Genomic DNA, 27,615 nt, shown 5'->3' on the forward strand with positions numbered 1-27,615 from the left:
CCTTTAATTTGAAAGAGTAAAGTTCGTAATCAGGGAATTCTATGATTGTTTTGAATATTGTTATAACGTATTCAATATACATATACGTATACATATGTACTTATATTGTAAGGGCGAAACGGGCTAGTCTTACATTTTGAAATTATATTTTTTTCAAAAAGTTAAACGGTAGAACATGGCCTAATTGAATTTATATAATGCTTGATTTATAATGAACCTTTTAATTAAAACTAATAAACTGCAAGTGTCGTCTAATCATTATCTCAGAATAAATAATTAATCGTTATAAAAACCTATTATTCCCATTTCTATGTACGTATGTACATACAAATGTACGTATGTACATGTGTGCATGAAAAAATTAATAAAATGTAATAATTAGAAGAAAAATTAGAGAACTTGAGCTGTTAACCTATAACCTAGTAAGTAGTAAACTATACTAATTCAATCATATGCTCGATAAAATTACGCAGGGTTGGGTTTAGTTTTCTTATAGTGCACTTGAGTATTTCGCTTAAACATATTGATCAGTTTTTGCTCTCTTTTATGATTCTTAAGTAATGATTGAATTTAATAACTTGGTTATGGTTTGAGGTTGTTTACCTTGAAGTTTTTTAGCAATTTTTTAAATAAAAAATAATTAATATGTTATAGTTCGAATTACCAATTTGGTGTGATTGCAAAACATAAGAATGTTTGTAATAGTAAACATTTTTTCCAAGAATTTCATTCATTTTATTTAGGAACAATATTTTCATTTCTAATTATTTATATTATTATTTAGATTTTAAAATAGTTCTATAATTTTATTCAAGCAAGTTTTGCTATATTTTAAATAATTTTTAATTTAAATTCAAAATTATTCAAAATATTTGTTTTTCTACTATCAAATATAAAATAATATGCCTATATTTACAATTCAAGTAGTTTTCATACATGTGTATACATGTATACATATTTGGTATACATATAAAAGAAGCAAAAAAAATCTTTACAAATAAAAATTTTTACAAGTTTATTATAAGCTTCAAATTGTTAATTGCAAAAAAGACTATACTTAATATTGCTACACTTACCCCCTAAATTAGTACTTTAAAAGAATTTCAGACCGTCCAATCAATAATATTTAATTTTTTTGATCGAGGAACGGTATTCGTTTCGAAATATTTGTTTATTATAAATATCAAACTGTAAACTTATAAACCGTATTTTAAAATATGCATGAATAATAATCAAATACTCTGTAGTTTGCCTTAGTTAGAAGTGAAACTATTGTAATCACTCCGTGACTTATTCGTGCTTTTTACGAATATAGTAAACAACACTTGTATTAAATGATAAGCATGCATTACAGTAATTAATCATAAATATGTTTGCATGTGTTAAAATGCATATGCTATATTGTAAATGTTGTGAGAAAATTCAAAAATAAATTATCAGTTCAATAATATTGTAAATAATTAATTTTATATTGTAGGTCATATAATTTTAAATATTAAAATTATTATTTTATACACTTATATATTATATTTCACGTGATATTTCTGCAACAAAATTAAAATCTAATTTTTTATAATTTTGAATTGGATAAAATACAATTATAATATTAATAATAAAAATAAAATGTTGTAGATAATTCATGCAGCGTAAAAATTTTTTACTTTATTAATTCTTATTTAGTTTAGATAGCGTAAAGCTTTCAAAAATTTGGAATTAAAGTTGAAATTATATTTTAGTAGAACTTTAGAAATGGAACTATTAAGTAGTCAATGTGCTGCTCAAAGTGCTGGGCCGGGTAATCAATTTATAACTTTACTAATTCAAACTTTAATTTCATCATATTGTAATGTGTCATCGCCTGAAAATTGGCCACAAGATTATGGTTCTCAAGTATTAGAGAATAATATAGATTTGGATTTTGATTTTGTTGTTGTTGGAGCAGGATCCGCAGGTTCGGTAGTCGCAAGCAGATTATCAGAAAATCCAAATAATAGAGTATTGGTATTAGAAGCGGGCGGAGATCCACCATTTGAATCTGAGGTAAAATAAAACAATATCGTTTATAAAAAGTGAAAATATGATTAAATTTGAATTTTTATTAGTTTAAAAAAACACTGGTGTGATTTATGTATATTGATTTGTTATACAACCGAAATAAATAAATTTATCTACATAAGCGGTGAAGAAGTGTTTTAAGATTAAAAGTTTGATATTAAAAATATGTTAACGCATGAAATAACATTTTTAATCGCATGACTTTAATTTTCAATAAAATATTATTTAAGACGATTGTATAATCTTGAATGTACAATATCTACTTTTAAATTTACAGATACCGTATTGGTTTTTTTTGTTACAACATTCCGGTTATGATTGGCAATATTATACTGAACCAAATGAGAAATCTTGTCAAGGGCAGAAAACTAAGACATGTTATTGGCCGAGAGGAAAACTCCTTGGTGGTTCTGGGGCAATAAACGCAATGATTTCAATACGCGGCAATAGAAAAGATTTTGACAAATGGGAAGAAGCTGGAAATCCTACATGGGGATTTGATGATCTTTTACCTTACTTTATGAAAACAGAAAAAACTTATGCCGATGCATTTTTAGATGTAACAGAAAGAGGTACTGATGGCCCACAACCAGTATCTAAATTCTCTGCGGCTACACCAAACATAGAAATTGCCGCCGATATGGTAATTGAAGCTGCTCAAGAGCTTGGTTTAAAGTATATAAATGATTATTCTGAAAATAACGGCTATATTGGATTTTTTAAAGCATTCACTACATATTACCAAAGAAGACGTTTCAGTACAGCCAAATCATTCTTATTACCAGCTTCGAAACAACCAAATTTAAAAGTAATTAAACATGCACATGTAGAAAAAATTAATTTTGACGAGAATAAAAAAGTGAAAAGTATTGATTTTGTTTACAAATCCGCACACAAAATGACTGTTAATATTAATAAAGAAGCAGTGTTATCAGCTGGTACAATTGGTACACCACAAATTTTACAATTATCTGGGATAGGATTAGAAAAAGATTTAAAAAAAGTTTCCATTCCAGTTGTTCAAAATTTGAATGTAGGAAGAAATCTTCAAGATCATGTTATAGTTCCAGTACACTTTAAAATACATAAATCAACAGCTTTACCTTTTGATCAAAGAATTATTCTTGATGAATTGTATGGTGTTCTTACAGGAAAATCAACTTTACTCTCTCAAGTAGGTTTAGCTGGTCTTTGTGGTTTTATAAATACCAAAAGTCAAAACGGTCCTTATCCTGATATTGAATATCATTATTTTTTATTCGCAAAACAAGATGAACTTGGTATACGTACTCTTTTTAATATAATTGGCTATAAAGATGAAATTATAAATTCTGTTGTTGAAGAAAATAAGGAAGGTGAAATTTTAATAGTATGGGCTGTACTTTTAAATCCTGAATCTAGAGGAAAAGTTGTAATAACAAGTCCTGAATATACTGATAAACCAAAAATATATGCAAACTATTTTGATAAAAATTCAGATCTCGAAACAATTATCAATGGAATAAAATTCCAAACAAAATTTTTGAACACAAAATCATTTAAAAATAATGAAGCGGAATTAATTAAAATAAATTTACCCGAGTGTGATAAATATGATTTTCAATCAGATAAATATTGGAAGTGTTACGTTAAGCAAATGTCTTCTACTGTATATCATCCAGTTGGTACAGCCAAAATGGGACCTAAAGAAGATAAGAAGGCTGTTGTCGATCCAGAACTAAAAGTTCATGGTGTTGATGGATTAAGAGTATGTGATGCTAGTATCATGCCATTTGTTGTTAGTGCAAACACAAATGCTGCGACAATAATGATTGGCGAAAAATGTTCCGATTTTATTAAAAAAACTTACGACTCAAGTATAAAAGATGAGTTTTAAATGGTAAATTTTACAATGGAACTGCAAAATATTTGTGTTGGTAAATAATTTTTATAGCGTCACGGTCAATGATTATAAATTTTTGGGAATTTTATAATTCAAAAATTTAAAATTTATTATTAAATATAAATTTTATTTTAATTTATTAAATATGTTGTTTTTATTAGATTATTTGTATTCTTTATTTAGTTCGCAAATATTAGTTAAGGTTGATAATTTTTTTTTATAATAGCAAACGTACGGTGAAAACCGGTAACATTATATTTTGTATAAAACTTTTGTATATTACAAGATTACGAGAGATTCTCGAAATAATTTTGTTTTTTGAATTTGTGTATTAAGAATTTGTACACATGAAAAGCTTTTTAAAAGAAAAACTTAAAGCTAATAAAAATTGTGTGAATTTTATTTATAGTTTTATATAATTTAATTTTCAAGCTCGTTCTGATTGAATTAATCATAAAAGTAAAGTTAAATCAAGTCGTGGAATAATTTTTAATTAATTGTTGTATGTCAAAGGCTAATTATATTCTGGAATACCTTATTCAGTCTTTGAAAATTATTTTCGATTAGACATTGTTAGACTAATACTATTAGTATAATATTACTATAGATATAAATACATATACATACATTCAATTGTTTAGTTCAAAGAATTTAATTTTAAATATAAGAGAAGGCAATAAAATTTTGTCAACTATTCAAAATTTTAAAAGTTTAATTTATAAACTTGAATTTGAATTAACGACATTATTTGAATGACTTTTCAAAGTTTTAATAAACTTTCCGAGTAACAAAAAATTCATTAAGTGTTACGTAATAATAAAAAGTGTTTAAGAGCTTTTTAAGATTTTTAGTTAAATAGACAATTTATAATATTTTTTTTAAATTTTTAAAAATTTCTAAGAGAAGTTTTTTTTTCTCGTTTTGTGTATAACAAAAAAGTGTTCAGAGTCCAAAGATTTGCAACTTTCGATCCATCAGTGTATAAGTGGCATATACTTGTAGAATGTGGATATTTCTGAATAATATGATTTAGGAGTTGCCAATTATAACTAAACCGTGTAATTTTCTTTAAATATGAATTGGATTAAGAAAAATTAGATTAAAAAAAATTCTACCTGATAAATTTTCATATACCAGCTTTAAAGCTGTTGAAGTTAATGTAATGCGCTGTTTGCAACTTGTTCCTTTGCGAATGATCTATATAACAACTTGCAATATAACAAATTCAATGTAAAAATACAAAAACGTAAAGTATAACAGATTTCGATGTATCATTAATTTTAAAATTCTTCTTGTGAAATTGAAAAGTTATGACGTGATAATATGGAAAGCATGTCTAATAAGTTAAGTCAAGTATATCAAAAAATTTGTAGTTTACAATTTTTTAAATAAAATTATGTAAAGTGTTTCTTTAGTAAAACTTTAGGTTTGAGTATCACCACAAGAAATTTTTATATCTTATTTTTCTTCTTTTATTATTAACCGTGGTATCCAAGTTATTCAAACATGTTGCCAGAACCTCTTTTTTATATATTTTTATTACTACCGTATATTTGGAGTCTTCTTATTATATATAATTAACAAAAAATTCACATTTATTTTTAATAATTTAAATATTTTATAGCTTTATTATTATTTATTTTACAATATTTACAAAAGCAATTGCCAATCATTTATTCATTAGCCTTTAAATAAAATATGGCTTTGTATATAGTTTTAATTAAGATTAAATGATGAAAAATGTTAATTTATATTATACTAAAAACTCTTAACAGAAACTAAAGGCAATGAATTTTCTTATATAATTATACATACTTGATATTTAATACATACTTTTGATAGAAAATTGTTTTTAAAGAATATTTTGAAAATTTTTTTGTTAAACTTACTGTAAATTATTCGAAAAGAATTTTTATTTTTTTTTATTTAGATAATTAATAATAAATATTCTTTGCGGTTTCGTTCTTTTGTGTTTCTTGTTTTTTTTAAATATAATTAATAATTTTATAAATTTTTTAGCAATAATTTCCTAATCTATGAATGTGAATGACTTAAATGATGTGCTCCCAAAGGATGAAAATATGGACTGTATGGAGGATATGGTACAGCATGTGGATAAAGTAAACTGGTGGCATAAGCACCTGGACCAAATGAACTACTTGATGGTGGTGGAACAGTTGGACTATTAACATCCATTCCAGGATTTTGTTTTTTCCATTTAGTTCGTCTATTTTGGAACCAAATTTTTACCTATTTGTATAAATAAAAATATAAAATATTCTATGTAAAATATATTTATAATTCTTTTTAATAATTTTAATTTTAAATATATTATGAATGGAGAAATTCTTCAAAACCAACCAAAAATTTTACAAAATAAAACACAAATCGAAATAATTCTTAGAAAATAATCAACAGTTTAAATAAGTAATCATGTATTAAACTCACCTGCGTTTCAGTTAAACTTAAACTAAGCGCTAAATTTAATCTTTCACATACTGATAAATATCTAGTTGTTTTAAATTTATTTTCTAATGATACTAATTGCTCATAAGTGAAAGCCGTTCTAGCTCGTCTCGGTTTTGAATTACTAGTATTATTGCCACCATTTTGATTTTTACTATCTGTTGAACTGCCATGTGAATTACGACTTTCACCTTTTTTAGAATCAGTTTCACTTGTTCGATCATCCATATCACTATCATCACAAATATCATCTTGATCCATTTCTGTCACATCGTGAGCTTAAAAATTAAAAAAATTTCATTAATTAAAAAATGTTAAAATAGTTTTATTTTTTTGTATGCATAAATGTTATTTAAAAATTTTTTTTAAATTTAAGTTTACGTCTATAGTCTTTTACGTCTATAAACTTTTCAGCACTTTTTCAAAAAAATATTAGAAAAAATGCTTATTAGTTTCACTCTGTCTGTTTGTCCTCGAACCCTTTAAGATAAACAGCTAAAATTTTACATATAAATAGATCTTTAAAGAAATTTTACCTATGTCCCCCCTCTAAAAGTTATAGCGACTTATGAATTTCTTCTGATGCTATATGGCATAGTTTATCTTTAAAAAAACAAAATGGCCGTTAAAATAAGCCGTTATCTAAAATCTCTTTTTTTTTTAGATTTTTGATACTGGTTTTCATAAATTTGCTGTTATGGTGACGTTTCTTTCATTTTTTTTTCATCCCAAATGTATGCAATTTTTTTAAATATTTTTTTATATAAATGAAAGTATCTAATTTAGATAATGGAATTAATTGTTTCTAATAACAGTTGTTGAATGGGAAATTTCACAAATCATTTGTTGGACCCAACATTATTAAAGATAATTTCACATTGGAGTGGTTTATTTAAAGTCAAAATGTCTCCAATTATACATTCAAAAATAAATTTTCTGAAGCTGCAATCGGCGCCGGGTTGTCAATAACAGCAAGAGGTTTCAAGTGCCATAAAGCAAAATGTAGATTGAAAATGCATTCCAAATGTATTTTTAAGAAATATTAATGTGGAATATTAATAGTGTGAATGAAATGCAAAAAAACTGAGTACATTTGACCTTGACAAACAACTTTATTTTTCAATTTTATTCCTTCATCAAAAATCGAATCATAATGCTATAGGAACCGAAACATAATTTAAAAGTAAATCCTTGAAATTGATATTTTAAAAATATTAACCAACGTAAAGCTAATATTACCACACCTACAAAAGGACTCCTGTGGTTATAGAAATATGTTTTACATTATAATTATATGTATACATAAAATACATAAAATAAAATATTCGTTAATAATTTAACATAATTTAATATGTATAGAAAAATAATAAAAAGTAATTTTTCTCAGATATTCAATAATATAATATTGTGCACGAAAATAACATTATCCTTTTAAGGGTTGTTAAATCAGTTCAAATCAGTTCAATGAGTTGTTTTTTCCTTTTCTTGTCATTCCTCTAATAATTTGTTTTGCTAAAATAGATTTCATTTAAATCGAAATCTTAAAAAAGGGGATAGTTAATTTACTAAAATTCTGATTGAATACTTTGTATTCTGGTCAACAAAATTTCAATCTACATAATGTATATATATTATATCTAATATATATTAAAAAGACCTACTATAGAGTTCAAAATGACAATCGTATATAAACAAAAGAAAAAAGGGGGAAACTGATCTAGAATAACAAACAGACCAGGTGATATAGATGCTATTTAATATTGACATGAGGAAGTATTCTCAAGAGGATTATATTAGGATAAATATAATTTGGCTGCAATAAAATGGACAACGTTGTGGACAGATTAAATGACATTAATAATGGGTATATTTTATATCATATATCATGCATTGATTTTCAAATGGTAGATTGGAAAAAAACTCGAAAAATGAACTTATGTTGTAAGAGTTTACAAAACTTTGGTTTTTGCGTATGCTCTGAAGTAATAAATATTTTGTGATATATTCGTCCGGTAAATGGAAAATTTATGTACCTATTCCATTATGTGAATAGTGTTGTCTATTATATGACAATGCATAGTTTCTGTGAAATCTAGTGCTTCAAGTTATCACTTGCCTTTTGATTGGCTTTTCATTTAAAATGGTTTAGGAAAAAAGTTTTAGCTACCTCAACGCTTAGCATCCATACTGTGAAAGCAAAATCGTTTACCATTGACACTCTAATATGGCCTTGTATGAGATGCTGAACTATGCTAAGGTAAAGTGTTGCCAATCAAAACAAAAATACAGCGTGACAGTTCAAGGTTATTATAAATGGAGTGCTACACAAAATGACAACATTTTATGTTATTGTTATTGTTTAACAATATTTTGTAAATAATTAAAGTTTTTCGAGCAAAATCATCTTCCGCAATGAGGTTCATTTTTATCTTGATAGCTTTGTTAATCAACAAAATGACCTGAACCGCAAGGTTCATAAAATTCACAAGTGATTGTTGAGAAACAAAAGCATTTATTACTTATCACTGTTTGGTACGAATTTTGGATTTGGAGCATCATCGGACCATTCTTAATCGAAAATCCAGCTCGTCAGACAATAACTGTTAATGGTGCTCGCTATTGAGAAATGATAATCCAGTTTCTTGTGCCAAAATTACAAAATATGGATGTGGACCGCATTTGGTGTCAACAAAACGGTGCCACATGCCATACATTTACTGGTCATGCAATTTCCCGTTTGAAACTAAATGGCATAGTTTATTTGCACACATACGTTTGTGAGTGGGTTTATTACTTTAATATACTTACTTTTTTAGTAGTATACTACTTTATACTTTAAATAACATATACTATATTTACTTTCTGCGAGTTTTTACTTATCTTTTATTTCATAAATTCTATACAGTAGCAGTTATTGCACTAGTATTTCTCTACAATCCATGCTGGGCAGTATATCTCTCTTACATACGTTAGAATATGTTTTTATTTTATAATAATCAAATCTCAACTACTCATAATGTATACTCTTTATATACTGCCATAAATATAATGAATTTAATACTACTTTATTTTTAAAACTTGTTTAAAAATAAATGCCTACTTAAAAATTGAGGTTAACCCATTAAAATCACCATATTATTTCTGTTAATCAAAAAAAAAGTCAATAAAAAAAAACAAAATATTTTTTCTTTTATTACCGTATTAATTTTATCAACTTAATTAAACATCCACTTTTAAAATAATGATGAGCTCCTAATTCTTTTCAAAAGGAATCAATTTTAGCTCAAACTGTCCAAAAAATTAATTTAAATTGCACCTGTTAATTAATCTAATAATTAGCATTAAAGCTTCATTAAATATTTAAGTAGATTTTGATGTGGTTCAATCGTCTGAAATTCAACAATTTATTTATATCAATTTACTATCTATATATATATATGCATGTATGTATGTGTACATATATATATTTCATTATCATCATTATCAATATCATCACAATTCATTTTTAAAATTCTTAATTCATTCCCATTCCGTCATCATTTTTAAAAAGTGTGCTCGCAAAATGAGAGTCCGATGTATGGTTTGTGTGTGATTATAGACCATATATGCACATAAATAAAATGTATACCAGTTTATTTTATTCAGTTGATTGGTTTTAATACTAGATAAAAACAAAATAATTTTGTTTGTACTTGCATTGAGTCAATGCACACATAAATGCATTACATTAACCGTAATTATTACGGTTTACGAAATAAGAAAAATAGTCTATATATAGCTATACAGTTGAGTGACCGCATTAATGAATGTTTATATAAGTGAATGTATGTATCTACATACATACGCTTTGTAAAGATATTTTTCGTATTTTATTTTACCCCCGATTTCTCATTTTCACTTTTAAGTTCAACATATAAATTGAAAATGTTTGTTATTTCAATAGAATTTTTCAATTAAATCTATGCCTGTGATTAAATGTCCATATTATGCAATTTTTATTGATTTTAATGTTTTTTATTTTTTTTTGTTGTTATTTCATTTCGCCAAATTAAATTGTCATAAAACTTTCGTGTTTACACTCCTTAAATAATAAATGAATCCTGTCTATACTAGCTTAATATGCAAACGTATAATAAATTTAAATTGCAATATATTATATGTGTTTGTGTATATGTGTATATGGAAAAATTCAAATTTTTTGAAAATTTATTATAAATGTACATAAGTCTGTATCTTTGCACATATATATTCAGTTTTCCATTTAAATTAATGTAGGTCTACGTAATTACGTTCAAATCATATGAACAAATAATTTATACGTTTACTTGCAAAATAGCCAATTGAATTTATTTCAGAATTGTGTGTGTATAGGGAAAAAAATAAAGATTTTATTTTATTCAAACACAATATTAAAGCATTGACAACTAATCATTAATCTTCTTTTTGAATCAAATGAACTAAAGAAAATTGCAAACTACATACATGTAGATGCGTCACAAAAATATTCAATTTACATACAAATTTTAAGGAGAGAAGAAAACAAATTTATAAATGTGAATTATTTTCTGTCAAAAATCAAATTTTTTTGTTATTTTAGAAAGTCAAGTATGTATTCTTAGCCGTTGTTACTTGAAATTTTTACAATTGAATGGAAGAATCCAAATTAGTTCGGCTGACAGTTAATCTATAAATTTGGTTAGCTTATGTTCCAAACTTACTTTTACAACATAGCGATATTTTCTTCAGTGCGACTGAAGTGTTATTAAAATAGAAATTTTTCAATAGAAAAAATTTGTGGGTTGTGGGTACAGCATAGTAAATAATAAGCAACATGGGAGCTTTGCTCATGCTGTAAGTAAAATATGTTAAAGACATCTAAAGGCAAAATCGTTAGACGAACAAGTCTTTTATAAGCTCTATCTAAGGAAACAAAAAACCAATACCATAATACATTTAAATTTAGGCACTAACTAACATGCAGAAGAATGCAGAAAAAAATGTGTGCAGAAGAAGCTTATTTGTCAAAATTATTAAGTTTTAGCTAAAAGTATTTAAGACAAATAAAATTTTTGTTTAATTTTCATTTCCTTTTGCATTGTGAAGGACTTGAAATCAGTTTTTTACTCGAATTCTAACTAGAATATAAAAAAATTTGCGTGCTATTAATACTTAAGAAGAAAAAATTTCGAGAAAATTCCGTGAAATCATTTTAAGAATTATAAAAAGAAACACTCAATTTATTTTATTTTGTCATCCATTGTTTCCAAAGAAAAGACATAAATTAATAAATTTTCAAGTGTATTTAAATTAAACAATTAATTTTGCTTTATTAACATTAAAATTAAATATCCTGAGAACACTTCTTCTCTTCTTTTTAAAAATTATTGCTTTCTATATAAAATTTTAAGATTTTTTGGCATGAATTTTATTAATAAAATTTTAAAATTATGATGTGCAAAATAAGGTTTTGATTTTTTATGAATGTGATGATTTTAATTCGAAAATATTTTTTATTTGTAAAAAGCCATTTCTGTACTGAACGCGCTTGTATAGTCAACATACAACTCAAACGAATTTAAAAGCTTCGTGTTAAGTAATTAAAATTAAATTCTTTAAAAATTGTTGTAGTCCATTTGAATTTTAAAATTTAAATTCACATTTATATTTTTTAAACAATAGCTATAGTGTTATATAAATACAATGAACACAATAAGTAAACGAACACTTAATAAAAATCACTTAAAAATATTTACAAATTCTGTATAATTATTCACATCACGTTTGTAATTAAGCTCTTTGAGAAAAATAATTTAAATTTAATTATTAATTTAGGCTCATTAAGCTTTCACCTGCACCCACACACACATACATATATTAAACCAGAAATCTCAAAATTCTAAACACTTATTTTTTAAATTTGTTAAAATTTATTCAACCAGTTATAATTTCATTTAACATTTAATAATAACCAAGTTAAATTATTAATAAAAAAAGGAAGTATAAAATTAAAATTCTATATAAAACTTAACTTTTATTTTTCTTCAAAATGGAATAAAATTTGAATTCAAAATTTCTATTTTACACAAAGTGCCTTTACTTGATTTTAAGCTCTTAAGATATTTGTCTGTCGTCAAAATATTTTTTTTTTGAAAAAAAGGGTTAAATTTAATCGCCCGTGAAATAAAGAGATTTTACTTTTTTACTTTAGGATTCAAAGTTAAAAAATTTTTTAAAATTTTATTTTTAAGAAATTTTATTTTGATTTTATGTCTTATGTTCTTCAAAGATCTATTTCCTATGTACTATATTGTATATATGTAGATAAAATGAAAAGGTTTGTTTTTTAAGAAGCAAATAATCCTTGATGAAATCAAAAGGATATTTCTCTTTTAAATTTTTGCGGCATTAAAATATTGTTGTCATCTTGTTATAGGCTAATACTTTGGAATAAGAAAAAGAATAAAATTATATTTATTAATAGCTTAAAGGATAATTTTTTGTAATTAGAATTAAAACAATCAAAAACAATTAAAAGAAAATTTTGAATTTCTTTGATTTGAGAAATCATGGAGTGTATGTAATTTTGAAAATTAAATAGTTTTGATGAAAAGTTTTTCCAAACAAAATAAAATCCAAATTTTCTTGTTGGCTTTTAAAAGCTAAATTATTTTTTGTTGTAAATTAATTGAAATAAAAAATTAATAAATTTAAGATTGAGATTAATAGCCCTTCCACAATAAATAAATTAATGCAATAATTTTTTATATATTTAATTTTAATTATTAATTTTTTTTCCTAATTATAATTCATAGAAATTATTCAAAACGCGGAATCAGGAAATAAATCAGAAATCAGGATTTGTAAATACCCATAAGGTAAATATCGGGTTCTGCAACTTACTAAAATTGATTAGGTTTATCTGGTTATGGCTTCAACAACTTTTAATATTTTTATTTCTTAATTTCCTAATAGAGTGCTGGTAAAGCAAATATTAACCCTTTAGCATTTCATTTTTATCACTAACTTAAGTTGGCAAAAAAATGGCTTACCGGGATTTGGCAAATTTCCACAGAATTATAGTAATGCGAAGTGAAAATATTTTTATGTTAATTACTTCTTTATTTTATTAATGCAGAAAGGTTTAAAAGTGCAGTAGTGCTTAAAGCAGAATTGAATGCAAGCTAAAATTATTGAATTTTATTTTAGTTGTCGAAGGAGAACGACAAATGGCGTTGAATTTGGTATTCCAAGTGGCGATTGAAGTGACATTATTGTTGGGGGATATATGTTTTTCAGTCCATATTCCAGTTGTCGTTTTAATAAGATATATAGCGTAGTGATGTGGAATTTTTTATTGAAAAGTATTTAGCATGTGATAGGCAATCTAAGTACACCAAAAATGTAAGTATAAACAAAAAAATTTAATAAAATTATAATGAATGAATAAATTTTATAATGTAATACATAACTTAATCATTACATAAAATAATTTTTCATTTTTGACATAAAAGTGATAATACGGAAACAATTTGATGAGAATGGGCAAAGCAAAAGGCCTAAAATTCGCTTAATAATTAATTGCAAATTTAATATCAAGTGGAACAAGATAATAGAAGAGCTGTCCCTAATGTTAAATTTTTTTATCCTTTTTTTTCAATTTCATCGCCATGGGTATCTGATGAATCCCTATACCAAAATGCAAATGAAAATATTTTTTATTTAAAAATAATATAAACATTGAAAACTTTCTTTGATTTTGAACTTTCTTTTATATTTAAAAATTTTCTTTTATCATCCATTCACAATACCGCCGGATAGTGAAATCGTGGTAAGCTGAAACAATTGAATTTGTTTAATTTTCCTAAACCGCTTTATAATACTGTTTAATGAATTGATATTATGTTAAAAAATGTATGTTATTTTTAAATTTACAAGCGTTGGAAAGAAATTAAAAATCGAGAGCCTGATTGTAAATTAAATTCTGAGAACAGAATACGTGAGTAATCTTTGATCTCATCCTGCGATATCACAATTTTTTGTTATTATGAATGGGTCTTATAATTTTAAACATAAAAAAAAATATATTGAAAACAATAACACATTTGATAAAAGAAATCTTGAACGACTTAATAGAATAAAACAATTTTAAATTAATTTTGAATTTTTAATTCAAAATTCGAAGAAAATCATCTGAATCTCCTACGGTTATCTTTATTTGAAATTAATAAAAACGCTTTGAATATGGTATAGTTCGGAGTTTCATTCTATGGAACAAATAAAATTATTGCTGATTTAATTGTGCCTAATTAATGAACATTATTTCATCAATTATTCTTTTCTTACCGTAGGTATTTGTAGTTTTTGATCGAGTGTATGTCGTTTTACTTTCTCAGTCTTCATTTTTACGTAAGAGCTTTGTAAATTTCGGAATCTAGTCTCTCTTTTTACTAGTAGATAAAAACAAATATTTATAATACCTTTCCAAAAAATAATCTATATTAATTATCATAAATTTTTTATAAATTATTCGTAAAGTATAACAAAAAACCTTATTCTAATAGATTTGATTTGTTTAATAAGTTTTGTTAATACAAATAAAGCTATAGAAAATATTAATATAAAATTGCATTAAAAAGTATGTAATGTTCCCAAGGGAGCACTCCAGTTTCTCTTTATCTGTATATTATACACACATATATATATATACAAAAATACTCCTCATACTGTTTTTAAATTAACTCTTTTTTTTCTTCCCTTTTATTGAACATTATCAGTCATCAAGTCATAAAATTTCATATTTTTAATATTTCGTTGTTTTTTTTATGACGACAACGACGACGACAACGATTCAAGAATCTTTAACTTTTATATTAAAAGTTACAAACATAATATATTGTACATATATATACAATTACAAAAATTTCATTACTACCATGGTAACTGTATACTGTAAAAAAAAAAGAACCAAAGGAATAATAATAATCACTAAAAATAATTATAATGTGATCATATCTGAAATTCTATACACCTAAGTTAATATACACACATTTTTCATATTTGAAAATGAATATACATATATATATTATATATGCCCTTGTATTTCGAAAATGGAGAACAATATCCCTTAAAAATAATAGTAATAATTTTTTTTTTTTTTTTGTTATTTGTTATTTCGATTAGTTAATTTACCACTAAGATGTTAGTTCCATTTTGTTGAAAATTATTATTACATATTTAGATACGTTTAGAGAACAACAAAAAAAAAAATATCAATGTATTGGTGTAAAACAAAATTTTCCCCCACTTTTCTAAACCAGCAAAACAAAAACACAAAATTATAATAACAGAATAAAACACACTGAAACAATAAAGAAATTTTCTTTAATATTGCATAATCATCATCAACATTATCATCATCATCATCTGTTCATATATATATATATATATATATATATACTTGTATATGTATGTAATATATGTATGTATTTGTATATATTATATAAACATTGTATAGATATAAAATTATATATATACATATAAAGTTATACTAAAATTATACTGTCGTATAATAAATATAAATTTTATTATGTTTCAACACATTCATAAATGTCCTGTTATATTATATCCTTAGTTACTTATTATTATATGGAGTATGAAATGAATTGGGTATAAAAAGTAAAACAGAAAACACAATTTTTTTTTTTAAACATGAAATATAAGGATACAAACAAAAAAAAATATTTTTTATTATTAATAAATTGGAAAATTATACTATATAAAATTATAATACATAACTATATACATATATACCAGTATATAACATATTATATACCCAGGTTTTAGGAGTTTGCTTCCAAATACAAACGAATGGAGAAAATAATTATGTATGTATATAAATGTATAAGCAATATTACTGTATATATTTATCATTTGTATAAAATGAAATTTAATAGTATATATATATGCACACACATATGTATATATAAACAGAAATGTATAAAATTTTTTGTTATTATTTAATTTTCATCATATACATGCAATATATATATATTTGTATATATGAATATGAAATATATATATATATATATATATATATATATATATATATATATATGTAAATATGTATTATATAGCGGAGCTCAATTATAATCACGTATAAATTGAAAGGAACACACAATTTAACACAACCGCATAACGATCAAAAGAACTTTCTCCCCTTTTAAACTTTATTAAATGCTCATATCATGCAGAAGGATTTTTTTTTTTTTCATTTTTTGTTTATTTGTTTTATTTTCTCTTGTTTCTGTTTTTTTAACTCTAGGGAATTGTAAAATAAATTATTTAAACAAAAAAGAAAAAATATACGTATAGAGAAGTAAAAAATGGAGACCATTATTAAAAAATAAATTATCAAAATGGAATGAAGCTCAAAATGATATTAAATAATAATCAAAAATATAATATGTATACATATTATGTATATAATATACAAAGCATACATTATATAAATATAATATTGCAGTAGACATAATGTAAATGTAATTTCATTATGTACGTAATTGTCTATAATAAAATATATATGTATATTTTTATGAATATATGGGAAATTTATAAGAATATTATTGAAAAACATAAAGAGAACAAAAATAATAATAATAATAAAAACAAAATGGATAATTAAGTTATAGGTATAAGTTCTATAATTAAAAAATATTCTTATAATATAATATAATAAATAAATATACATATGTTTGTATGTGCCATACCTTTATCTTTTGTAACTATAAAATTATTGAAAATATTTTAATTAAATAATCTTGCATACATCAATTTGTATGTACAATATATATATATATATATATATATATATATATATATATATATATATATATATATATATATGTACGATATGATATATATATATATATATATATAAATTTCTATCATTTAAAAGACTCCTTTTATAAAACTAAAGACACATACAATTTAATTAGCATATTAATTTTGAAATGATAGAAATTTTGAAATATATGGAACTTTAGATTTTCTATACACTAGTCAAAGCGAATAATATTAGTTAGAATCGTTATGTGAAAATCTACTTTGTATAATGACAGATGATAAGATCTGAACAAAATTGGACAGAAATATCCCAATTATTAGTTTGAGGTTCCACATTAAAGTTCCTTATTTTTTTTAGTCAAATGAAACTAACAAATGGGCTGTAGTAACTCATACTGTGATATTCTACCTTTTTAATTTTTATGATTAATTTCAATTACAAAAAAAATTAAATACAGACATTCTGGTTTAATTTAGACGTCGGCAGTGATTTCGTTAAAGCTTATTTCAAATACATATGAATCCCAAATTCAATTTATTTTTTTTTTTATTAGAATTTTTACCATTCCGTGATCAATGATTTTTCTTTTTCAATAATTAACTTGGTAGTGTAAGTTATCATACGTATCAGGTTCTATCTGCGACTATTTTCTGTACGAATATATATGTATGAATCACTGATTTTAACTTACAAGTCTGAATTGGAATTGATTTGACAACTGGAGGACCTAGATTCTGCTGATAACATTAGCCTTCTCTCGCATAAATTCAGCGACATGCAAAGCAAAATAAACCAACTTGAACAATTTTCCATGCATGTCGATCTTAAAATTAACTTAAACAATCATTCTCATTACAATAAATAACAGGCCCAAAAAGGTAAGAGCAGCTTTCGGTAGATTGCAGCCTATTTAGAGAAGCAGCTAGATATCCATAGCAACCAAACTCAGAATATTCCAGTCGTATATGAAAACAGTTTTGACATATAAGTCTTCATCAAAAAAAACCTTCAGAATTATATGCTGGATATCCTGGCCGAAAGCTATTAGCAATGAAGAATTCTGGATAATAACAGGCGAGCAACCTATCAACAAGCAAATAAAAAGTGGAAGTGGACTGGACGTACTCCAAGGGGACCTATCAGTAACATTGTCTGAATAAGCTTATAGTCGAATCCACAAGGCTATCCACAAGGAAGCCCTATGCTTTCAAGTATAGTAAGGAAAAAAAAGTAGCCAGTATACCGGAACAAATTTTTAGACAATGATGCTTTGTATTCATTTTTCGATATTATAGAAGGAAAAACGTAATCAAAATTTAATTTAATTTTTTGTGTTATTTTTTACAATTTCAAGTACAATCGAGCTCATAAAACATCCTTTAAATATTAAATTAAAATTCATTATATAATTTTTGTCAAAAATAAATAATTATTTTAAATTATATATACGTGTAATACAATTTACATAAAGCAGAAGCTTCACCAAATTTTTATGTAAACAACTTTTTTTGGAAATACCAAAATTCTCTACTTATTTTGTTTATTGAAGAATTTATTCAAATTTAGTAATAAGTACTCGTATTCAAAGTTTTTTATCAAGTTCATAATTAATCATGCTATAATGCATAAAGAACACCTTCAGACAATTTTGTTGTTATACGTTAGCGTAAAAGTAAATTAAATTAAAACCGCTTTTTGAATTATTTAGAGAGTGGAAAAAAAATTGTCAAAATCGAATTATTCTAAATTAATTGTTTTGTCTATAGCCCCGATTAAAATACTGTCCACTCCAAATAAAAGAGTATATGGTGAATGGTGAAAAGTCTCTTAAATAAATTCGAATCAATTAATTAATGGTTTGAAGCTAAAGTACAAACATACATATATTCCTCTATTAATATCATATTATTTTATCGTAATTATTGCATACTAATAGGATGAAACAAAAATTAAATCAAAGGTATTTGATTTATAAATATTTGATTTATAAATAATTTCAATTATGTGCTTTTATAAATATTTGACGACGCTTACAGTTTCGAAGAAATTAGCTGTAAAAAATTCAAATTTTGCTGAAAGGCCATGTTTCTGGAAAAGGAAAGGTCAAAAATATTTTTTTTCTAACAAAATAAATTTTTTATTATTGTCAAGAAATTGTTGAGTTTTTTGATTTCTAAAATTTACTCGTAAATTTTGAAAAAAAGAAATAAATTAAAAGAAAAGCGATATTAAAAATTTGAAAAGAACGGGTTAAAAAAATAACTGATGTTGTTTTGACGGCCATTTTGTCATTGGATTGTTTACATTTATCCTGTTTTAGAAGAATTTTCTGCATCAGTATTTCTAAATCAGTATTTTCCTGCATTTAATGAAAAAATGTTTGTAATTTTTTAAAATTTGTGCTTGTAATTACAATAAATTTTTAAAAGCATGGCATTTCTATTATTGCGAGAAACTGTATAACATTAAAAGGGAAAGGTAGAATAAAAATATTCTTCTATAAAGAAATGGGTTTAACTTAGGTAGATTTTTATAGAAAGCGGAAATTTGCGATAAATTTCATAAGTCAAAAAAGAGACAAACACCTATCCTCTATGTAGTAGACATTCATAATATGGAAAATTTATTTCTACAATTGTTTGTACAAATTGCTTCATGGTAAATGCAGTGATCGATAATCTTAGTACAATTTTTAGTTATCCAAAGAAATTTTAAATTTATGAATAAGTGAATATCGATTTATTTGTGAATATCGATTTAATTTTTATTATATAACAAATTTATTTTATACAAATTTCTATTTAAAAATATTTAATTTATTCAAGTAGTAAATACATATTTTTTAAATTTTGATATAATTTTGTACGAGTATGTTGCAGTCTATGTAAACACTATATACCTACTACTTAAATTTAAGCAATTAAAAAAAACATCTACCTAAAACAATTTATTTTTATGTACATTTGTACAAGTACTATAAAAAATAAACTGAAATCTATAAAAACAATTTTAATAGCCCTTCATTGTGGTTTTTTTTTATCCAGAATAAAAGAAAGAAAATAAAAAAACCCAAAGCACTAAACGTTTTCTGTTGTTATTACCAATTCAAGAGTGTAAGGCTATAATCATTCTAGAGGATTCTTTAATTACCAACAAAACAATAATCAAAAGATTTTTTTCCCCGCATAAAATTGCGTATTTTGCGCCATTTTAAAACCAGACCAATCAATATAATATTTTATATAAATTATAGGTATGGTACATCCTTTATATAACGTTAAATGTATATGCATATGTTTTAATATGTATATATATATTATCCATTCATTTTACATTCCCGCATCATTACGGAACCGCACTAAGTACACAATTTTCAGTTAAACAAAATGGTAATTAACTGCTTTGCTAATTAATCTGGGGAGTCTATTCATTTGGGGTTGAAAATTTTATAATGACTTCATCATTGTCATCGCTATGTTGCGGAAATGGTTTTACGCTATTGTTATTTTAGGTATAAAAACCTAAATATACATTATTGTATATAATTATGTATACTTTTATATAAATAGTGTGTACTGAACGGGAGTATAAAACAAGGGGCAATATAGATTATGTATGTATGTATATACGCGTATAATGGAATATGAGTAGATAACATACCTGTATATTATAAATAAATACACCCATGTACAATATTATTATGCAGAATGTATATTATTATGTATGTATATATTATTTTATTATAACATGTTTCAACAGAGTATAAATTAGCGGGAATTTAATTTCAAGAATATATAAATGTATTTGTTTTTAAATTAAAGGTGGAGATTTTGTTCATCTAATATTTATATATGAGTTTGAAAATATTTGAGTTTGAGGGTGGAAAAGGTGGTGTTTCTTTATTTATATTTTGTTTTAAATTACATATTATGAATATATTTTTATATACGTATAGAGAACGAGAAGGAGGCAGAGAAGTATTATGATCTAATGAGTTATTTTTTAAACATAAATTTTTTGTAATTATGATGCTTTAGTACGTACTTGTTAATTTCAATCCTTAAAGTGTTTATACTTCTAATAATTATAATATTGTTTTAACATATACACGGCTATACGTGTTATATTATATAAATCTATATGAGTACATTATTCTGATGTTTCTCAGAGTTTACATAGGTGTATGCAAAAAGTGTACGTGTGTATCATACGTAAATAATTTTAAGTATTTCACATAATAACATGATTTGCTATAGAAGTGACGTACACGAACGCACAAATGGTATGTACGCATATTATTATACAAAAAATAAACATTTGTATGAAATATTAAAAAAAAACATTTAAAATTTATGAATTAGCTTTTTTGTTAAAATAAAAGAAAATTAGGATGAAATAATAAAATTTTTTAAAATTTTTTAATTAAAGAATTTTTTGGAAAAGGTTATGAGTTTTCATCTATACTACATGAATCAATTTGATAATATTTTCACTTTCAGAATTAGCTGCACGGTCTGAAAAAGTAAAATTTTTCAACTAAAGTTAGGGAATAAAAACCCTCGAATCGGAAAAGTATAGAAAGGTAAGAACATCAGATATTAGGAAAAGCAGACAGTGACCTGAAGAACGCTATAGATGAGGAACAACTCATTAGAACACTAATAACAAAGTTTAATAAAAATAAGCGAAAAAAGTAAAGTTCTCATTAACAATGATTCGGGAACTGCCAAAAATACCACATTATGTATTTATATAATACATTTTGTGGTATTTTTGGCAGTTCCCGACTCAAAATATCGAAACAATGTTATAAAGATATTAAAAAATTAGAATATAATTAATATCAACTGTCGCTTTAAGTGTATAAACAAAAGCCGATCAATTGGAATTGGATTATTTATAGTATCTTACAATAAAAAATTACTAATATCTAATTGCCTTCAACTTACTTATAAAGTGGAAAACAGAACCGATGTCTAATAAATTAGAATATTAAATGCGTTATAACTGATGTTGATAAACTATATTAAAGGTAAAAATTAAAAGTGTAAATCTCGTAGTTAATTATAACTCAGATAGAATCATTCTGTGTACAAAGGTTTGATTGCAATAAAAAATTTGTCAGTTTTATTGCGAACCTCATTAAACCAAAGCTAAAAATTTCCATTTATGTTTGTGTTCATCTTCCTTCACTTCAGTTTACTCACTATGTTCACATCGTCTTTCTTTTTCACAAACTAAAATTACAGCTTGGTTGTTGTGAAAATTCTGTTGTCGTTTGTAACTTCTTAGTTTTTGAGATGAAAATTCAAAAGTAAAAAGATGAAACTGAAAAGGGCTACAGTAAGACAAACACTATAACATTAATCAAACTTTACAGAAAGAAGGTTATGTATAAATGTTTAATATAAGTGTAGTATAGGAATGTTATATTCCTTGTAGCTGCCCTACAAAAATGATAAACATGTCTTATAGACTGCGAAACATGTTTGTGCAAAATTTTAAAAGATTGTGAATATTAGATTTAGCTATCAGAGGCACTGATTACTATATAAAGTAACGACTTGGGGTAGTATTAGGATAGCTACATAGAATATGAAACTGCAACGATATGCCTAAATAAAGGAGAAGTATTTAAAGTTCTGTGAGGCGCATAAAATATTATCATATTGTCTCCGATTGAATAAATGTCCAGACCTGACATTTTTATCACGAAAAGATTTGCTGGAAGCAAATTTACCGTTCATAACAACCTCATGTTGAATAGAAATATAAAGAGCGAAATAAATCTAAAATAAAATTGAATGACTGAATTTTATCTGCATAACAATCTGATTATAAAAACTAGTTTTTGAAATATTTAAATTTATCTTTTAAAATTGAATGGTAGCGGCTTCCTAACCAGTACAGGTATTCAATCAGAATTTGCGAAATATATAATCAAATATTGTAATTTTACATATGTTTGTAAAATTTCATATTAATAACTTTATTTGAAATATTGTAAATAAATTTTTTGAGCTGAGCTACATGAACCCGTTGTTTAAATTGATTTGCGGTGGTGATATAGTTTCTGAAAATTTGGTTTTTTTCGCTTTTGAGCTATTATGCAATAGGAAAGAAGGAGTTAACGGCGATTAAGAATGTATATTCATGTTCATATTGCACTCATTTACCTTGTTACGAACTCTATATTTGTAAATATTGACTTAATCATAGTGTAAGGTATAATATCTTGAACATTCCCGCCTTCTTCTTGGTAAATCTTACACTTCGTTTGCCAAATGGAAAAATAGATGCAATTTTGTAATATTCATATTCTTAATGAATATGAATATCTGAAAAATTTTTACTTAAAGTCTATCTCGGTTGGAAAAAATAATGCTCATTTAATTTACAACAAAAAAATTGCAAAAATTGTAAGTTTGCAACCTACATTTTCTTTAAATTATTTTCTTTTCTATTTCTCAAAACCTATGAGCCGTATTGCACCAGCCACTTTTTCTTTTGCTTTTACTTTTTAATTTTTTAAAAAATACTTTTTTTATTGGAACAAATACCTAGAACTTTGATTCTTGATGCAATAAAAAAATTTAGCAAATGTTTGGGTGCAAAAAGTGATTTGTGCAACAGAGAGCCAGGTCTTAATTTTATATATAACAGCGATTCTTAGTTTTAAATATCATCTAACATTGCACACTTTCAGGAAAAAATAAAAAACCGAAAACAATCTTGCGGAAACAATAAAAAATACGGTGGCATTAATTTGACTATGTTAATTCAGAATAATTGACTAATTAAATAGTGAAGTTGGCTATTCTTGATTTGCTGTTTGACATAATATGTATAAGTATATTATGTTATTTGTTGAGCAACGTGGCATATATATAAGCAGTTCCAATACGTTAATTGCACCATTTCAACGATTGTATTTGCTTTAATACCGCGTAAAATTTATATCTGTTCCTTATAAGATCAAAATAAGTAGAAGAGTAGGTTTAGTGGTAGTTATACAAAACGTTATTCCAATATTTTTGTATTTTGTAGGAACGCGGATTGACAACCCGTTAGGTATTGTTGTGTTTAAGTTGTATTGTCTTTAGGCCATTATTCTTTAGTTGTGAACCGTTACTTCACGAACCACATTCTTTAAGCGCAATATAATTTTGTTCTCAAAATTCTCAAATTTATTTATGTAATTTAACAAAATTTGGATTAAGTTTAATATTTGCAAAATATAATTTTTAATCAAACAGGAAAATAAAAGAGTGAAATAAAAACCAGAAGTGAAATAGAACTGAAAGCCACATACCACACCCATTGATATCAACCTTTATATTTAAATCTGTAATAAGTTGGTACATTTGTTTCTTTTTTCATCAAAAAAACAATTGTTGTATAACTTACTTTTAATTTAATTTGAGATATTGAATAGAGCACTACCATTGGATTCGCTAGTACGAGTGTATTAGATTAATTACAACCTGATTGAAAATTTACACAATATATCCAAATTCAAAGAGGCAGTCAATGTTTCTTTCAAGAAATTCAAGTATATTAACCGATTTTTAAAACATGATTAGCAAAAATTAGCTTTTCTTTAGCTTTATCCCTAACTTTTTTATCAGAATTTAGATTAAAAAATTATAAAAATTAAGCTGACTTTGATCAACAATATAATTCATATGAATAATTTTATACCACTTTTGGGTTAAACTTCAAGCACTTCAACGGTGTTCGGTCTCATTTAATTCTCCTTTAGAGAATTTTATTACAATAATAAATTAAAATATTAAATTACTATTATAAACTTACCAGAATTAATGTCACTATGTTCATCTTCAATTTGTTGTCTAATATCATCTCTATCATAGCTACTGTCACTACAACTCCATTGTTGTGAAGCCTGTTGTGAATTACTAAATGAATCTTTTTTCCCATTAAATTTATTTGGATCTAGGATGTTTTCAACTGAAAATGCTAATTTTTTTGATTCCTTATTAGTAGAGGTACTAGTTATAACAGATCTTGTTAAATCAACTGGACACACCTGCGTATATCAAATTATAAACAAGATAATTAATGTTATCAGTGATTAAGTGTTCATATACATTTATAATAGAATCAATAATTACATAAAATTAAAATTAAATAATTTTAAATATATTTAATTTAATATTTTCTTTCAGGGTTATTAATTTCTTTCTATTTTAATGCAATAATACGTTTGTTTGACTTGGTTTACGTAGGCGATGCAACACATCTGCCGCACCCCCAATTAGCAATGTGCCATTTTATTATCACGACACAAAAAACTTAATGAAATTTTGAACAAACTATTTAAACATAACGAATCGGTTGATTTATAATATGAAAAAATTTCATTAAAAAATTTAAAGCCTTATATAACTTTTAAATTGTGTAGCTTGCCTGCAATGTGCCCTTTAATTTTAAAGAGTCGCGTTATTGTTAGCTGAAATATGTACACATACTCCAATAAACTTCTTTAAAATATGGAAAAATTTTATAGAAAAAATAATGTTTTTTAAATTTTACATCCAAATATCTGAAACATCGTAGGCATAGTATTGAATCTTTTTAATAAAAGTGGTTTAAAACAAATGGTACAAATAAAACTTTTCTTATGATCTTTAAAAACTAAATACGTATATGCCATTCACAAATTTACCATAAACTTGATTAAAAAATCGGATACTTATCATTATAAAATATTTTTTATTTTGAGGAACTGTAGTGGATGGAAATGTTTCAAACTTCGGCAAATAGAACTTTTCCATTACCTTTCATTTTATAAAAGATTTTTATCCAATCCGATACAATATTTTATCCACTATGAAAAAGAAGCGAAGAAAGAAAATAATTATGATAAAAATAGACTTACCGACGGAGCTTCTTGTGATCGACTATCATCTTCTTCATCATTACCATCAACAATTAATTCTTCACTAGTATCACTTCTTGCATAATTTGCAGCTGGTAAACCACCTAATTGTATTCTAAATCCATAATCACTTAAATCTCTAGAATTAGTAATTGATCTAGCTGCAGCAGCGGCAGCAGCAGCAGCAGCAGCATTTGATGCTAATTTTATTCTTTCAATATCATTTAATTCATTTTCATTTGTAACTGATAATGAACGTAATGAATGTAATGAAATTTGTTGATTATCATTTGATAATTGTGATAATTGTTGTTCCTTATTAGTTTGTTGATGAATATGTTGTAAATGTAATGATATTAATGAGGTTGATGATGGCGGTAAATGTGATGTATTATGATGATTATTTTGTAATTGTTGTTGTTGTTGTGAATTTTGTGTTGTTTCATTTAATGGATGATTCTGTTTTAATACGAAAGGGTGTGGATGATAATGATGTGAATGTGAATGTCCACCAATAATTGCAGGTGTTATAAAATTATTATTATTATTATTATTAATGTTATTACCATGTTCGTTTGAATTATTTAATATTCCATTAAAACGTGTTGGTAATGAACAAGAATTCATATCACCAACATCTAAAATTTTATGACGATGTGGTGATATTCCATTTGTATTATTATTGTTACTATTATTATTACTATTATTATTAATTTTATTATTGCTATTTATATTACTGCCATCTATATTACTATTACTATTTTCGCTATTATTATCATTTTCATTTAAAATTGAATTAATATTATTGTTGTTGTTATTATTATTGCTGTTGCTGTTATGATTGCTATGATTATTACTATTACTATTATTGTTAATATTTTTATTATCATTTATATTATTAACATTTTTATTATTATTACTATTATTATTATTATTACATTTATTTTCTAATTTAAATTTCGTAATTGATTCATTCTCATTATTATTATTATTATTAATCATACATATACTGTGATCTGATAATTTTTGAAGTTTTAAATCATTATTAGATTGTTCATTTAAAATATTTGAATTTGTTGATGGATTTGTAATCGATTGAATTGATTCAGAAGAATTAATTCTTTGTGTTTTTGATATATTATTATCTTGACATAATGATGATTTATTTGTAATAATTGCAGAATCTGATGATAATTTCGATGTTGATGTTGAATTATGAAATATATCAATTTTATTATATTTCATATGACTTGATTCCGACGGTGATGTATTCGATTTTGGTGAACCCAAATTATAATTTGGACTTAAACGTGATGGATGTGAATCCGTTGTGTTAACTGACTGCATCATTACCATAGTTTATCCAATAATATGATTTTAATACAAATTCAGTATTTTTTTTAGTTCATTTATTTTAGAAAAAAAAAACAAAAAATGTTTTAATTAATCCGCACAGAAATTTTGAAA

General features: G+C 24.8%; 2 protein-coding genes across 3 annotated transcripts; one reads left to right on the top strand and one right to left on the bottom strand.

Moving 5' to 3' along the window:
• The first annotated feature begins 1,726 nt into the window (after positions 1–1,726).
• Positions 1,727–6,231, top strand: LOC129614295 (glucose dehydrogenase [FAD, quinone]-like). Of its 2 annotated transcripts, XM_055528835.1 has the most exons (3): positions 1,727–2,040; positions 2,333–3,934; positions 5,957–6,231. In XM_055528835.1, exons 1-2 carry the CDS (start codon positions 1,750–1,752, stop codon positions 3,929–3,931), a joined length of 1,890 nt encoding a protein of 629 aa, XP_055384810.1. In that variant the 5' UTR covers positions 1,727–1,749; the 3' UTR covers positions 3,932–3,934; positions 5,957–6,231. The 2 variants fall into 2 exon arrangements, with proteins under 2 accessions (XP_055384810.1, XP_055384809.1); XM_055528834.1 differs by lacking the exon at positions 5,957–6,231 and having other exon boundaries at positions 2,333–4,081.
• Positions 5,962–27,504, bottom strand: LOC129614424 (homeobox protein slou). Its single transcript, XM_055529013.1, has 5 exons — positions 27,300–27,504; positions 26,149–26,891; positions 25,062–25,296; positions 6,386–6,681; positions 5,962–6,187 (listed from the first exon to the last, which is right to left on the bottom strand). The coding sequence occupies exons 1-5, from the start codon at positions 27,502–27,504 to the stop codon at positions 5,972–5,974; spliced, it is 1,695 nt and encodes a 564-aa protein (XP_055384988.1). The 3' UTR covers positions 5,962–5,971.
• Between the last annotated feature and the right edge of the window lie 111 nt (positions 27,505–27,615).

The sequence above is a fragment of the Condylostylus longicornis genome, unplaced genomic scaffold (assembly GCF_029603195.1).
Source record: "Condylostylus longicornis isolate FDR11 unplaced genomic scaffold, ASM2960319v2 ptg000107l, whole genome shotgun sequence".
NCBI classification, from domain to species: Eukaryota; Metazoa; Arthropoda; class Insecta; order Diptera; family Dolichopodidae; genus Condylostylus; species Condylostylus longicornis.

Bases quoted from the DNA above. Each gene is read 5' to 3' on its own strand.
- LOC129614295 (XM_055528835.1), top strand. From the start codon at position 1,750: ATGGAACTATTAAGTAGTCAATGTGCTGCTCAAAGTGCTGGGCCGGGT. The intron at 2,041-2,332 runs GTAAAATAAAAC...TTAAATTTACAG, and splicing joins ATCCACCATTTGAATCTGAG to ATACCGTATTGGTTTTTTTT.
- LOC129614424 (XM_055529013.1), bottom strand. From the start codon at position 27,504: ATGGTAATGATGCAGTCAGTTAACACAACGGATTCACATCCATCACGT. The intron at 26,892-27,299 runs GTCAAGATAATA...ATAGTAATATAG, and splicing joins TACAAATAAATCATCATTAT to ATGGCAGTAATATAAATAGC. The intron at 6,188-6,385 runs GTGAGTTTAATA...TTATACAAATAG, and splicing joins TAAGTTTAACTGAAACGCAG to GTAAAAATTTGGTTCCAAAA.